This window comes from Euprymna scolopes, chromosome 23 (genome assembly GCF_053919585.1).
Source record: "Euprymna scolopes isolate OS-2025 chromosome 23, ASM5391958v1, whole genome shotgun sequence".
NCBI lineage: Eukaryota > Metazoa > Mollusca > Cephalopoda > Sepiida > Sepiolidae > Euprymna > Euprymna scolopes.
Genome location: NC_136504.1, coordinates 79,832,494 through 79,848,656, shown reverse-complemented (window position 1 = coordinate 79,848,656; position 16,163 = coordinate 79,832,494). Strand labels below are relative to the sequence as shown.

The following is a 16,163-nucleotide window of genomic DNA, read 5'->3' as shown; positions in this document are numbered from 1 at the left end:
ATATATATATATATACACTAGTGTATATATATATACACTAGTGTGTATATATATATATATATATATATACACTAGTGTATATATATATATATATATATATATATATATACACTAGTGTATATATATATATATATATATATATATATATATATATATATATATACACTAGCATTTCATCCCGGCGTTGATTATTTGGTAGAGTTCTCAAAGGTCAAATCGTTGAACTTTGACCCCTTTAACAACCTAATTTCTGGCCGAAAACTGATTACAAAGATTTTCCCAAATCTCAGTACCCTGCATATACAATTTTCAGTCTACAGACTCAAAATTGACAGAGTTATTGCGTAGGAAAATGCACACACACACATACACACACACACACACGTTCACTTTTATAGATATACTAGCATGGGTACCCTGCGTTGCCCGGGTATTTGGAGATGTATATTGAGCAAAAAAAAAAAAAAAGTGGTCAATTTTTAAACTTTGACCCCTATCATGACCCCTTAAAATTTATTGTTTTGAGCTCAAATCAAGTTATTAACTTAGATCCATGTCCAAGGAACCTATATCTAAAATTTCAAGTGCGTAGACCCAAAATTGTCGGAGGAGTTTGGTAGAGTTCTCAAAGATTAAATCGTTGAACTTCAACCCATTAATCGCCAAATTTCTGGCTAAAAACCGATAACATCGATTTTTCCAAATCTCAGTACCCTGTATATCAAATTTCGAGTCTGTAGACTAAAAATTGACAGTTATTGCGTAGGGAAATGTACACAGACATGCAGACACACAAATACACAGATACAGACACATTCACATATATATATATATATACAGAGAGAGAGAGAGAGAGAGAGAGAGAGAGAGAGAGAGAGAGAGAAAATAAAAAGGAACAAACCGTATTATGTGTTCATCAACGTTTCGTCTTTATTTCGAGACTTCCTCTGGATGAATGAGATTAAGAAACAAAAAATACCAGTACAAAATATTTGAAAATGTTTCACGTGCACAGTGTGACGCAGTTCTATTTCAGAGAAACGGAAAAAGACGTTGGAAATTCAAAAAGGAGGGGGAGGGCTGGCGCTGTTAAAGAGAAGGAAATTTTAGTGACGTCATATAGTCGTTAATGTAATTTTAGAACTATGAATGCAAGTTAATATTCTTATTGAGAAAAAGATATATCTGTTGAAATTCAAATATAAGTTTGTAACAGAAATGAAATGTGTGTTTTTTATGTAATTTATTGATTGAGATTATGTGTTAATTATCACAGGGGGTGTTTGAATGGTGTGAGAAGTTAACCTGTGTCTACAGTTAAATAATGTTATTTTAATAAAAGTTTACTTATTAATGGCGCTATGTTATAGAAACCTCCACGTTTTTTAATAGTGCTTGAAATTGCGATAAGCGCAGATTCAAGAGGTCTCCGGCGCGGTTTATTTGAAATAAATTTAACTACTTTTGCTTGTTTAAAGTCAAAGGCGTGGTTATGTTGCAATGAATGCGAGAATAATGCACTTAGAGAATTGCTATTTTTTATATCTCTTTTATGTTCATTGAGCCTTTTTTCCAATTTACGCTGAGTTTCACCAACGTATTTATGATGGCAATTATGGCAAGGAATAGTGTATATATCTCCATCCCTTGCCATAATTGCCATCATAAATACGTTGGTGAAACTCAGCGTAAATTGGAAAAAAGGCTCAATGAACATAAAAGAGATATAAAAAATAGCAATTCTCTAAGTGCATTATTCTCGCATTCATTGCAACAAAACCACGCCTTTGACTTTAAACAAGCAAAAGTAGTTAAATTTATTTCAAATAAACCGCGCCGGAGACCTCTTGAATCTGCGCTTATCGCAATTTCAAGCACTATTAAAAAACGTGGAGGTTTCTATAACATAGTGCCATTAATAAGTAAACTTTTATTAAAATAAAATTATTTAACTGTAGACATAGGTTAACTTTCTCACACCATTCAAACACCCCCTGTGATAATTAACACATAATCTCAATCAATAAATTACATAAAAAACACACATTTCATTTCTGTTAAAAACTTATATTTGAATTTCAACAGATATATCTTTTTCCCAATAAGAATATTAACTTGCGTTCATAGTTTGAAAATTACATTAACGACTATATGACGTCACTAAAATTTCCTTCTCTTTAACAGCGCCAGCCCTCCCCCTCCTTTTTGAATTTCCAACGTCTTTTTCCATTTCTCTGAAATAGAACTGCGTCACACTGTGCACGTGAAACATTTTCAAATATTTTGTACTGGTATTTTTTGTTTCTTAATCTCATTCATCCAGAGGAAGTCTCGAAATAAAGACGAAACATTGATGAACACATAATACGGTTTGTTCCTTTTTATTTTCTCTATTTTGTCGGAATACTATTTCCATTATTTTCATCATATATATATATATATATATATATATATATATATATATATATATATATATATATATATATATATATAAATCGATGAAAAAAAAAATACACCATTCATTCTTCACTTAATAATCGCTGAAAATTTCGTATTGATTGGATAATTACTTGATTTTTGGTAGATTTTTTAAAAAGAGTCTCCATCAAAAAAATACTTACTTCCTCCTTTCGTTTTGGCCGTGCCTATCACTACGAATTTCCACAAGTCGTTATCAGTGATTGCTCACTATTAATAACATATCCTAGAGTCTAACTGACAACAAGTCTCCTCAAACCCCCACCTTTTTTAATTGTAAAGCATTTTGCATTTTCTCATGGATAATGACTCAATAGTCATTATTCATGAGAAATCAAATAGCCGTTTCTCTAGAATTTTTAGTGGAAATAAGCCTCTTCAAAATTCCAGTACTCTTCAGTTTAAGTCAGGATTGTGCTCTACCTCCCCGTTTTTCCCTATCCTTCTTGACTTTTCACCACCATTTTATGTAATCAATCAAGGCTGGTGCTACTATATATATTTTTTTGGTCAGGATTTGGTTTGTTGTTTTGTTCCACTTAGTGGTAGAAAAACAGCAACACCTTGTTTTCAGCAACAGACCATGGTCTGGCTTTTATGCTTCTTATTTTCTTATTTCTTGTTGATGGGAATACCGGCCCAGGACTTCTGGTAAGATGTGGCAGACCCTGGTTGGCCTCTGTCATGGCTGTCATTTCCAGAGGCCAACAATGATTTACACCTCTTCCCGTTTGGTGTATAAACAGGTTGAGGGTCCCTTTTTATCCTAGGTGCCAACCTGCCAGTACAGGATTTTACTTTTCTTCATATTTTTTAATATGATTCCTCATTGTCAACAGCTTTTTATTTGCGATACAAAGCTGCCCTTAATTAATAAAGTGAGTACCCCTGTCCACAATCTGGGGGATAGCTTGAGGAGACAGCCCACATTTTTTAAAATTTGGTAAAAGGTTTATTTCTAATGAAAAGAATCCTCATGTCAGAGTCGAAGACACCTGAGGATGGTGTCTATGTAAATACTCAAGTTCTCTTCAGTAGGTATTCAAGTTATCTCTATGTATAAGTGTATGTCTGTGTGTGTTTGAGAAGGAAGAGTAGTAGCAGCAGCAGCATAAATTTTACCCTATACTAGCAGTAATAGAATTAAAATTTTCACCTCTCTTTGACATGAATAGTTTTGGATTCTATAAATAACTGTCAGAGGGACAGGCATACAAAAATAAATAAAAATTAGATAAGTAAAACAAAATTTTATTTTAGGACTAGTAGAAGCTGAAGAATGAACAAGGGAAAACAAGAAACAGTGGAAGGCATAGAATTGTTCAGTTAACATGTAATGAGATCACTTGGTGAATGTATAACTATAAATACCTGGACATTGTGAAACCTAACACCATCAAATTACAAGAAATAAAATAAATGAAATGATTAGAGCAGAATATCTGAGAAAAATAAGAAGCCCCTAAAAAATAAATGATGAAGTAGAACTTAAATGAAATGAATAAATATTTTAGTAGTATCACTAATAAGATATCTGGATTCTTCATAAATTGAACAGAAGAAGAATTTTAGTAAATAAATCAATGAACCAGGAAACTAATGACTATACACAATGCACTGTGCTTGAAAGTTGATACTCATTGACCCTATTCAAAAAAGAAAGATGAAGGAAAATAACTTGTAAATATTGAACAATGTGTGTGAACAATACAAAAGCAGGATTATAAAAATACATAACACAAAATACAGAGAAGCTGATCACTGCTGTCAAAACGGCAAGGTGAATAATTTGGGGAGCAGCAAAACAGAAAATAGAAAGGTGAGAAAATCAAAACAGGAAGAGAGGCAGCTATATGGACGATTTATAAAACCTATCAAACGAAAAGATGCAGGAAAAAACATGAACAAGGACAGTTGCAAGATTTTGCTGGAAAACGCATTGGCGGGTTCAAATATCTCCACTGGATGATCTGTAAAATATTGAATAGCCAGCGTAGCAGTAAGTTCTGGAAATATATATCAGAATATACAGTAGGAAATAAGTTATACATCATTTATTATGACTATGCATTTTTAAAATGCTAAAGTTGACATAGTGATATTTTTTACAAGGAGTCACCATTTATTAAGGCCTAAAAGTCACTCAAGGATAAGGGTTAAAGAATGAGTCGTTTAGTAATAAGGATAAGGATTAAGGTGGTAGTTTAGTAATCGTTAATGGTGTTGATTGAGAAGAATTTGGATTATTTAAAGAGACAGCTCAACAAGAACTTGTTTGCATTGGACTTGAAGGCTCCCATATTGTAATTGCCAAGGAAGCCGGCTAGTGGAACAGTGTTCCACAGGTGGGCAGTTCTAGAAAAGAAGCTTTGTTCATGGAATCTGGATTTATATTTAGGCACAGATAGAGAGTGGGGGGAATTGTTGATAGTAGTTATATATTAGAGCTCAGACGAGCACTTACCATAAAAATAACAATAGAGTAGAAACAGGCTTTCTGTGGAAAAGACATTGCGTGGCAGAGAAAACGGCATAACCTATTAGGTTTTGAAATTGGTTTTGAACTCTATCAAGACAAGATAGGGTGCACCAAGCAGCTCCTGCCCTGATGTGGCAACAGTATTCCATTACTTGGTTCTTATACAGGTAGAGGATATGGAATAAGAGGAAAAAAGTAGCAACCATCATTTAAGTCAGTATTTTTAATTATGCTGACTTAAATAGAGCTGAAAAGGAGAAGATAACAGAATGCCAGAGTCTTATGTACCACACGAAAAGAAATTGGAATCTTAGGAAGATTTCCATCGTTTCAGTAATTATATGGCATCAGAAGAGGACCACAACGTGTGCTTCCCCCATTCGGGGACCTTTGTTTGAGGGAGAAGAAATGAAAGGAACATTATAAATGCACATATAAATGACATCATCTCATGCACATGTTCTGACACACTAATAAGATAACAGAAGCAACCCACAAACACACACACTAATAAAACAAGATGGCCGCATACATACACAGTGCCACAGTGGTTGTTACTCACATACGCATATTACTCACACTATGAACATACTGACATACACATCTTTTAATCTCGTGTCATGTTTAATAAATGAACAATCTTTTTTTTCTAAAAATGACTTATGTAAAATCTTATTGATATAAATATTTTGTTAATCTCATCTTCCTCAATATTTCATTGATAATATTCATTTTAATACACATGCACACCATTTCCTTCAGCATTTATAATTTTTTTGATAAGCACGTATATATTCTCGTCGTATATTGATTATATTGATTGTCGGTTCTTGGTAAACCCCAAAAGATGCAACAGTCATAAAAAATAACTCTACCAAACCAGGAGTTACAACACGAATGATTCTATTGTTTGCATTGGTTTTTCCGATATCCTTCTAGTCAGATTTCTTTCTAGAAAGAAATCGGGTACTTACGGGTGAAACCATGTAAAGGTTGTTGACATCCTAAATGAAAGCGTTTGTGGAACAAACTGGATTCGAACTTGGCACACGCAGGTTGTCAGTTCATGTCATTAACCACTTCACCACCCATCATCTCACTGGTGTCGGTCAATAAGCAGAACTTATTTAATTAAAAAAAAAACATATATTGCTGGCACACTAACCACAAATCTAATATATAAAAGGCTATCTGTCTGTCTGTCTCCATATTTTCAAACTCTATCTCTTTCAAAACTAAAAATCGCAGAGCGGCGGCGCTATGGTCCTCAAATGATTGAATTTTTTATGGACCATTCTTTTATGAGTCTTTTGTGCATTAAAATACTTTTAAAGGGGTCAAAAATGGATCAAAATTGCAAAAAATCATTATGTACATTCATCTTTGTTTATTTTTAATTTTTAGTCACGTTGGTACAGTGGTAACGTCACCAGCTTTGAATGATACAGTTTTGCATTCGGTTTTGATTCTAGCTGATTGCACCCAAATACGTTTTTGTTTTTTGTTTTTTGTTTTTTTTTTTTAACTTTTGAAATCATGACTCTATAATAATATATACGAAATCTGGACAAATAGATATATTATATTTAAGTGTATTTTACGACCGGGTGAAGCCCCCCCCCCTCCCCTCTAGTGTGCAGATAATAGTATAATAATAAACTCACTTCTAACACTTCTAATAGACATTCATTAATGCAGAAAAATGAAAAATAGCAAAGACAATTTTTGGCAAATTGGCAATTTTTTTTAGCTGTTCAAGTTTGGCAACATCAATTCAGGGCGTTTACAGAAATGTAAATAGAGAAGAGAAAGACAAAGTAAAACGGTGAACACAACCGTTGCAGGTATATTTCGTTTTCTATCTGCTTAAGAAAATAATTTGATTTGCAAGCAAGCGTTCAATTCAGGCAGGGTTTTTTTTTTCAGACCGACCTTCAGCATCCTTGTGACCTTGTGCTGCATTCGGCCTTCCTAGAAAAGATAGTGAATACAGAAAAGTTAGCAAAACAGAATACAGACCATAATATATTGTGTAGCCGTATCTGTGTGTGCGTTTGCGTGTGCTCTGACGTGTCAGTTCGATTTGATGTTTTGACAAAATTTGAAATCATGATGTGAAAATACAAAGTAATGCAAAAGTCGTTATAGTTTTTCAGCTAATCGAAGAAGCAGTTAAATTAGCATGTTTCAAATTTTAGCATTTTTATACTAACATCAGAAGTTTATGAGAAAAATGTCTCCTAAAAAACTTTCTCCACATAAAATTAGTCGATGTATTGTTGGTGGATTCTTAGAAGTCTATTTCTCCATCTGATGTAACCACTTGTGCCACGGTGTCCTTGTAGAGTATGTTTACTGCATCGACCATCTTTTTGGCTGAAGTATCACAATATTCCTCGGTGATGGAATCAAAAGCCTTTTAGAAATCAACTGATGTAGAAATCAAAACAGAAAAAAAGAAAAAAAATGATTGCCATTAATATATAACCTATTAAGAAATGACACCAGTTTGTCGACGGAAGAACTAAAGAATGCGATGGAAGACCATTTAAAAAAGATTCTAGTCAAAAAAGGGCAAATGAAATAATTAATGCGATAGATTGTTTAGGCAGCAAGTTGGTTGTATAAAAGTGTGATGATAGAGAAAAGCACTTACCAAATTTGAAATGTCCGCAATGTCTAGCTTGTTGAGGGGTCATTTGTAAAAGAGAAAAGGCGCATGTTTAGAGTTGAGTGTTTTTATAGGTTTTAATAATTTGCATACGTGAACCCTGACCCTGAATAAGAGACGAGATACAACCACAGCAAGATAGACTGAAAAAATTAGCTGGCCAGATAAGAAAAAAGATTCGTACAGTTGAAAGAGTGTTTTGATAGTTTTGTTCCAGTGTTGTTTAAATTTTAGATCACCATTGAGATCTGATTGTGTCACAATGGAATTTTCTTAGTTTCTTACAAAAAAGGAAGCATATTGTTGTTGCAACACCTTTATTGCAGTTGAAGCAGTGCCACTGATGATGATGACGACCAATCACTGAGTGTATCACAACTCTGACAAACAAGGAGAAAAGATTTATAAAGATGTGAGGAAATGCAACAAATGACAAAAAAGAAACAGCACAGGTGTACAATAACAAATAAGGAGTATCACCTATTCATTAGAAATAAATATACAATAACAAATAAGGAGTATCACCTATTCATTAGAAATAAATATACAATAACAAATAAGGAGTATCACATATTCATTAGAAATAAATATACAATAACAAATAAGGAGTATCGCATATTCATTAGAAATAAACACACAATAACAAATAAGGAGTATCACATATTCATTAGAAATAAATATACAATAACAAATAAAGAGTATCGCATATTCATTAGAAATAAATATACAATAACAAATAAGGAGTATCGCATATTCATTAGAAATAAACACACAATAACAAATAAGGAGTATCACATATTCATTAGAAATAAATATACAATAACAAATAAGGAGTATCACCTATTCATTAGAAATAAATATACAATAACAAATAAGGAGTATCACATATTCATTAGAAATAAATATACGATAACAAATAAGGAGTATCGCATATTCATTAGAAATAAACACACAATAACAAATAAGGAGTATCACATATTCATTAGAAATAAATATACAATAACAAATAAGGAGTATCACCTATTCATTAGAAATAAATATACGATAACAAATAAGGAGTATCGCATATTCATTAGAAATAAATATACAATAACAAATAAGGAGTATCACCTATTCATTAGAAATAAATATACGATAACAAATAAGGAGTATCGCATATTCATTAGAAATAAACACACAATAACAAATAAGGAGTATCACCTATTCATTAGAAATAATAGAATAACAAATAAGGAGTATCACATATTCATTAGAAATAAATATACAATAACAAATAAGGAGTATCACATATTCATTAGAAATAAATATACAATAACAAATAAGGAGTATCACCTATTCATTAGAAATAAATATACGATAACAAATAAGGAGTATCACATATTCATTAGAAATAAACACACAATAACAAATAAGGAGTATCACCTATTCATTAGAAATAAATATACAATAACAAATAAGGAGTATCACATATTCATTAGAAATAAACACACAATAACAAATAAGGAGTATCACATATTCATTAGAAATAAATATACAATAACAAATAAGGAGTATCACATATTCATTAGAAATAAACACACAATAACAAATAAGGAGTATCACATATTCATTAGAAATAAATATACAATAACAAATAAGGAGTATCACATATTCATTAGAAATAAATATACAATAACAAATAAGGAGTATCGCATATTCATTAGAAATAAATATACAATAACAAATAAGGAGTATCACATATTCATTAGAAATAAATATACAATAACAAATAAGGAGTATCACATATTCATTAGAAATAAATATACAATAACAAATAAGGAGTATCATATATTCATTAGAAATAAATATACAATAACAAATAAGGAGTATCACATATTCATTAGAAATAAATATACAATAACAAATAAGGAGTATCACATATTCATTAGAAATAAATATACAATAACAAATAAGGAGTATCGCATATTCATTAGAAATAAATATACAATAACAAATAAGGAGTATCGCATATTCATTAGAAATAAACACACAATAACAAATAAGGAGTATCACGTATTCATTAGAAATAAATATACGATAACAAATAAGGAGTATCACCTATTCATTAGAAATAAATATACAATAACAAATAAGGAGTATCACATATTCATTAGAAATAAATATACGATAACAAATAAGGAGTATCGCATATTCATTAGAAATAAACACACAATAACAAATAAGGAGTATCACATATTCATTAGAAATAAATATACAATAACAAATAAGGAGTATCACCTATTCATTAGAAATAAATATACGATAACAAATAAGGAGTATCGCATATTCATTAGAAATAAATATACAATAACAAATAAGGAGTATCACCTATTCATTAGAAATAAATATACGATAACAAATAAGGAGTATCGCATATTCATTAGAAATAAACACACAATAACAAATAAGGAGTATCACCTATTCATTAGAAATAATAGAATAACAAATAAGGAGTATCACATATTCATTAGAAATAAATATACAATAACAAATAAGGAGTATCACATATTCATTAGAAATAAATATACAATAACAAATAAGGAGTATCACCTATTCATTAGAAATAAATATACGATAACAAATAAGGAGTATCACATATTCATTAGAAATAAACACACAATAACAAATAAGGAGTATCACCTATTCATTAGAAATAAATATACAATAACAAATAAGGAGTATCACATATTCATTAGAAATAAACACACAATAACAAATAAGGAGTATCACATATTCATTAGAAATAAATATACAATAACAAATAAGGAGTATCACATATTCATTAGAAATAAACACACAATAACAGATAAGGAGTATCACATATTCATTAGAAATAAATATACAATAACAAATAAGGAGTATCACATATTCATTAGAAATAAATATACAATAACAAATAAGGAGTATCACATATTCATTAGAAATAAATATACAATAACAAATAAGGAGTATCACATATTCATTAGAAATAAATATACAATAACAAATAAGGAGTATCACATATTCATTAGAAATAAATATACAATAACAAATAAGGAGTATCACCTATTCATTAGAAATAAATATACAATAACAAATAAGGAGTATCACATATTCATTAGAAATAAATATACAATAACAAATAAGGAGTATCACATATTCATTAGAAATAAATATACAATAACAAATAAGGAGTATCACCTATTCATTAGAAATAAATATACGATAACAAATAAGGAGTATCACATATTCATTAGAAATAAATATACAATAACAAATAAGGAGTATCACATATTCATTAGAAATAAATATACGATAACAAATAAGGAGTATCACATATTGATTAGAAATTATTATACAATAAGAAATAAGGAGTATCACATATTCATTAGAAATAAATATACAATAACAAATAAGGAGTATCACATATTCATTAGAAATAAATATACAATAACAAATAAGGAGTATCACATATTCATTAGAAATAAATATACAATAACAAATAAGGAGTATCACATATTCATTAGAAATAAATATACAATAACAAATAAGGAGTATCACATATTCATTAGAAATAAATATACAATAACAAATAAGGAGTATCACATATTCATTAGAAATAAATATACAATAACAAATAAGGAGTATCACCTATTCATTAGAAATAAATATACAATAACAAATAAGGAGTATCACATATTCATTAGAAATAAATATACAATAACAAATAAGGAGTATCGCATATTCATTAGAAATAAACACACAATAACAAATAAGGAGTATCACATATTCATTAGAAATAAATATACAATAACAAATAAAGAGTATCGCATATTCATTAGAAATAAATATACAATAACAAATAAGGAGTATCGCATATTCATTAGAAATAAACACACAATAACAAATAAGGAGTATCACATATTCATTAGAAATAAATATACAATAACAAATAAGGAGTATCACCTATTCATTAGAAATAAATATACAATAACAAATAAGGAGTATCACATATTCATTAGAAATAAATATACGATAACAAATAAGGAGTATCGCATATTCATTAGAAATAAACACACAATAACAAATAAGGAGTATCACATATTCATTAGAAATAAATATACAATAACAAATAAGGAGTATCACCTATTCATTAGAAATAAATATACGATAACAAATAAGGAGTATCGCATATTCATTAGAAATAAATATACAATAACAAATAAGGAGTATCACCTATTCATTAGAAATAAATATACGATAACAAATAAGGAGTATCGCATATTCATTAGAAATAAACACACAATAACAAATAAGGAGTATCACCTATTCATTAGAAATAATAGAATAACAAATAAGGAGTATCACATATTCATTAGAAATAAATATACAATAACAAATAAGGAGTATCACATATTCATTAGAAATAAATATACAATAACAAATAAGGAGTATCACCTATTCATTAGAAATAAATATACGATAACAAATAAGGAGTATCACATATTCATTAGAAATAAACACACAATAACAAATAAGGAGTATCACCTATTCATTAGAAATAAATATACAATAACAAATAAGGAGTATCACATATTCATTAGAAATAAACACACAATAACAAATAAGGAGTATCACATATTCATTAGAAATAAATATACAATAACAAATAAGGAGTATCACATATTCATTAGAAATAAACACACAATAACAAATAAGGAGTATCACATATTCATTAGAAATAAATATACAATAACAAATAAGGAGTATCACATATTCATTAGAAATAAATATACAATAACAAATAAGGAGTATCGCATATTCATTAGAAATAAATATACAATAACAAATAAGGAGTATCACATATTCATTAGAAATAAATATACAATAACAAATAAGGAGTATCACATATTCATTAGAAATAAATATACAATAACAAATAAGGAGTATCATATATTCATTAGAAATAAATATACAATAACAAATAAGGAGTATCACATATTCATTAGAAATAAATATACAATAACAAATAAGGAGTATCACATATTCATTAGAAATAAATATACAATAACAAATAAGGAGTATCGCATATTCATTAGAAATAAATATACAATAACAAATAAGGAGTATCGCATATTCATTAGAAATAAACACACAATAACAAATAAGGAGTATCACGTATTCATTAGAAATAAATATACGATAACAAATAAGGAGTATCACCTATTCATTAGAAATAAATATACAATAACAAATAAGGAGTATCACATATTCATTAGAAATAAATATACGATAACAAATAAGGAGTATCGCATATTCATTAGAAATAAACACACAATAACAAATAAGGAGTATCACATATTCATTAGAAATAAATATACAATAACAAATAAGGAGTATCACCTATTCATTAGAAATAAATATACGATAACAAATAAGGAGTATCGCATATTCATTAGAAATAAATATACAATAACAAATAAGGAGTATCACCTATTCATTAGAAATAAATATACGATAACAAATAAGGAGTATCGCATATTCATTAGAAATAAACACACAATAACAAATAAGGAGTATCACCTATTCATTAGAAATAATAGAATAACAAATAAGGAGTATCACATATTCATTAGAAATAAATATACAATAACAAATAAGGAGTATCACATATTCATTAGAAATAAATATACAATAACAAATAAGGAGTATCACCTATTCATTAGAAATAAATATACGATAACAAATAAGGAGTATCACATATTCATTAGAAATAAACACACAATAACAAATAAGGAGTATCACCTATTCATTAGAAATAAATATACAATAACAAATAAGGAGTATCACATATTCATTAGAAATAAACACACAATAACAAATAAGGAGTATCACATATTCATTAGAAATAAATATACAATAACAAATAAGGAGTATCACATATTCATTAGAAATAAATATACAATAACAAATAAGGAGTATCACATATTCATTAGAAATAAATATACAATAACAAATAAGGAGTATCACATATTCATTAGAAATAAATATACAATAACAAATAAGGAGTATCACATATTCATTAGAAATAAATATACAATAACAAATAAGGAGTATCACATATTCATTAGAAATAAATATACAATAACAAATAAGGAGTATCACCTATTCATTAGAAATAAATATACAATAACAAATAAGGAGTATCACATATTCATTAGAAATAAATATACAATAACAAATAAGGAGTATCACATATTCATTAGAAATAAATATACAATAACAAATAAGGAGTATCACCTATTCATTAGAAATAAATATACGATAACAAATAAGGAGTATCACATATTCATTAGAAATAAATATACAATAACAAATAAGGAGTATCACATATTCATTAGAAATAAATATACGATAACAAATAAGGAGTATCACATATTCATTAGAAATTAATATACAATAACAAATAAGGAGTATCACATATTCATTAGAAATAAATATACAATAACAAATAAGGAGTATCACATATTCATTAGAAATAAATATACAATAACAAATAAGGAGTATCACATATTCATTAGAAATAAATATACAATAACAAATAAGGAGTATCACATATTCATTAGAAATAAATATACAATAACAAATAAGGAGTATCACATATTCATTAGAAATAAATATACAATAACAAATAAGGAGTATCACATATTCATTAGAAATAAATATACAATAACAAATAAGGAGTATCACCTATTCATTAGAAATAAATATACAATAACAAATAAGGAGTATCACATATTCATTAGAAATAAATATACAATAACAAATAAGGAGTATCACATATTCATTAGAAATAAATATACAATAACAAATAAGGAGTATCACATATTCATTAGAAATAAATATATTCCTAAGAAAGAACTGTTGAAGTAAATGACAATGATAATACTTCTGCCAGTTGGACACTGCGATTACATGTTGCAGGTAGGATCACTGCAACTAATTGATAAGAGCCAAGCTACTGCAATGAATGATGATGTTGTGGACAGGATTGGAAATTGCTGCTCGTTGTAGAGGAGAAGGTCGCTGCTGCTATCAGAGGTATTGTAATAGATGCTGATGATGTTGCTGTGAGAAAGATCAGAAGTAGTTGCTAGTCCTAGAGAGCAAGATTGTTATTTGTAGATAAGTGTTACAATGTTAGATGATAATGCTGGTCGTATGATTGGAAAGTTGTCTTATATTATTGAGGGTCGACTTTTGCCATAGATGATGATGATGATCATCATCATCATCATCATCATCATCATCGGATACAGTGCTTGATATGTGGCAAGGTACATTAGTCTTGGTAGTAAAAATAGTGTTACTATAAGCATAAATGTCACTCCTAGTAACCAAGTAGCTCGCCAACTAAAAAGAAATCATTTCTTGAACTTCTCTACGTGTCACTTCAGACTTCCTGCCAATGACATATAGCTCTGACTCTAATCTTTAAAATTTGATTTTTGTGACTTAAACTTGATGGACAAGTCGAGCAGAGATTAAGATATGGTTGGACTGCTGAAAAGATTGTGAATTTGATTAATAGTCCAATAGGTGACAATTTTAAGGGTCCCTCTGTATATATATATATATATATATATATATATATATATATATATATACATATCGATAAAGATAAGAGCAAATAGTTAATAAAACATGTTAAAAACACTTTGAAAAAAGTTAAAAACATATTTGTGATTAAATATGTTTTAACTCTTTTTCAAAGTGTTTTTTAACATGTTTTATTAACTATTTGCTCTTATTATAAGCTCTATCTCCTATTTGGTTTTATCGAGCTTTTACATCTGGTTGAGACTACTTTATAAATATTAATTCTTTAATATTTATAATATACTTTAGTTTTACCATCTTGGATCATTTTGGTAAATTTAATTGTAATTTTTATATTATATATATATATATATATATATATATATATATATAAAGCTGAACGTTTGTGTGTGTGTGTGTGTGTGTGTGTGTGTGTGTGTGTGTGTCTGGTCACGAATAGGCTCCTATATCGCTGAATATTATAGAAAACTGATTACATATAATGATAGAAGATGTATTGAGACACAGGAATGGGTATGTTTGATCTGGCATAATGATGATTCATTAAAATTGTGGGGTCTGTGTATGAGCCTGGTCCACAAAGTATGGAAATAAAAAATTTAGAAATTAAAAAAAAACGTTTACAAGTATTTTTGATATAGATTTACATAAGAATACTTTCATAAGTATGTTTTAACTTAAATAGGGATGGTATAATAAAATTGTGGGGTCTACGTTCGCACCTAGCCTCTATAGAATGGAAATAGGCACAAACTTTAATAAAGACTTTTCATATCTATCTGCGTAAGTATACTTTGATAATTATGTTTTAGTTTGAAGAAATATGGTATAATAAAATTATGGGGTGTTTGTTCGTGCCTAACCTCCATAGAATGGAAATATGTTACAAAGTTTAAC

At 28.7% G+C, this 16,163-nt stretch overlaps 1 protein-coding gene across 1 annotated transcript in view; it reads right to left on the bottom strand.

Annotated features, from left to right (window-relative positions):
• Positions 1 to 6,700: 6,700 nt before the first annotated feature.
• Positions 6,701 to 16,163, bottom strand: part of LOC145246034 (1-phosphatidylinositol phosphodiesterase-like) — a 60,165-nt gene continuing 50,702 nt past the window's right edge. The window contains exon 3 of the mRNA XM_080107862.1: positions 6,701 to 6,928. Coding sequence (XP_079963988.1) covers positions 6,861 to 6,928 — 68 coding nt within the window. The 3' untranslated portion in view covers positions 6,701 to 6,860. The remainder of the gene's footprint in view (positions 6,929 to 16,163) is intronic.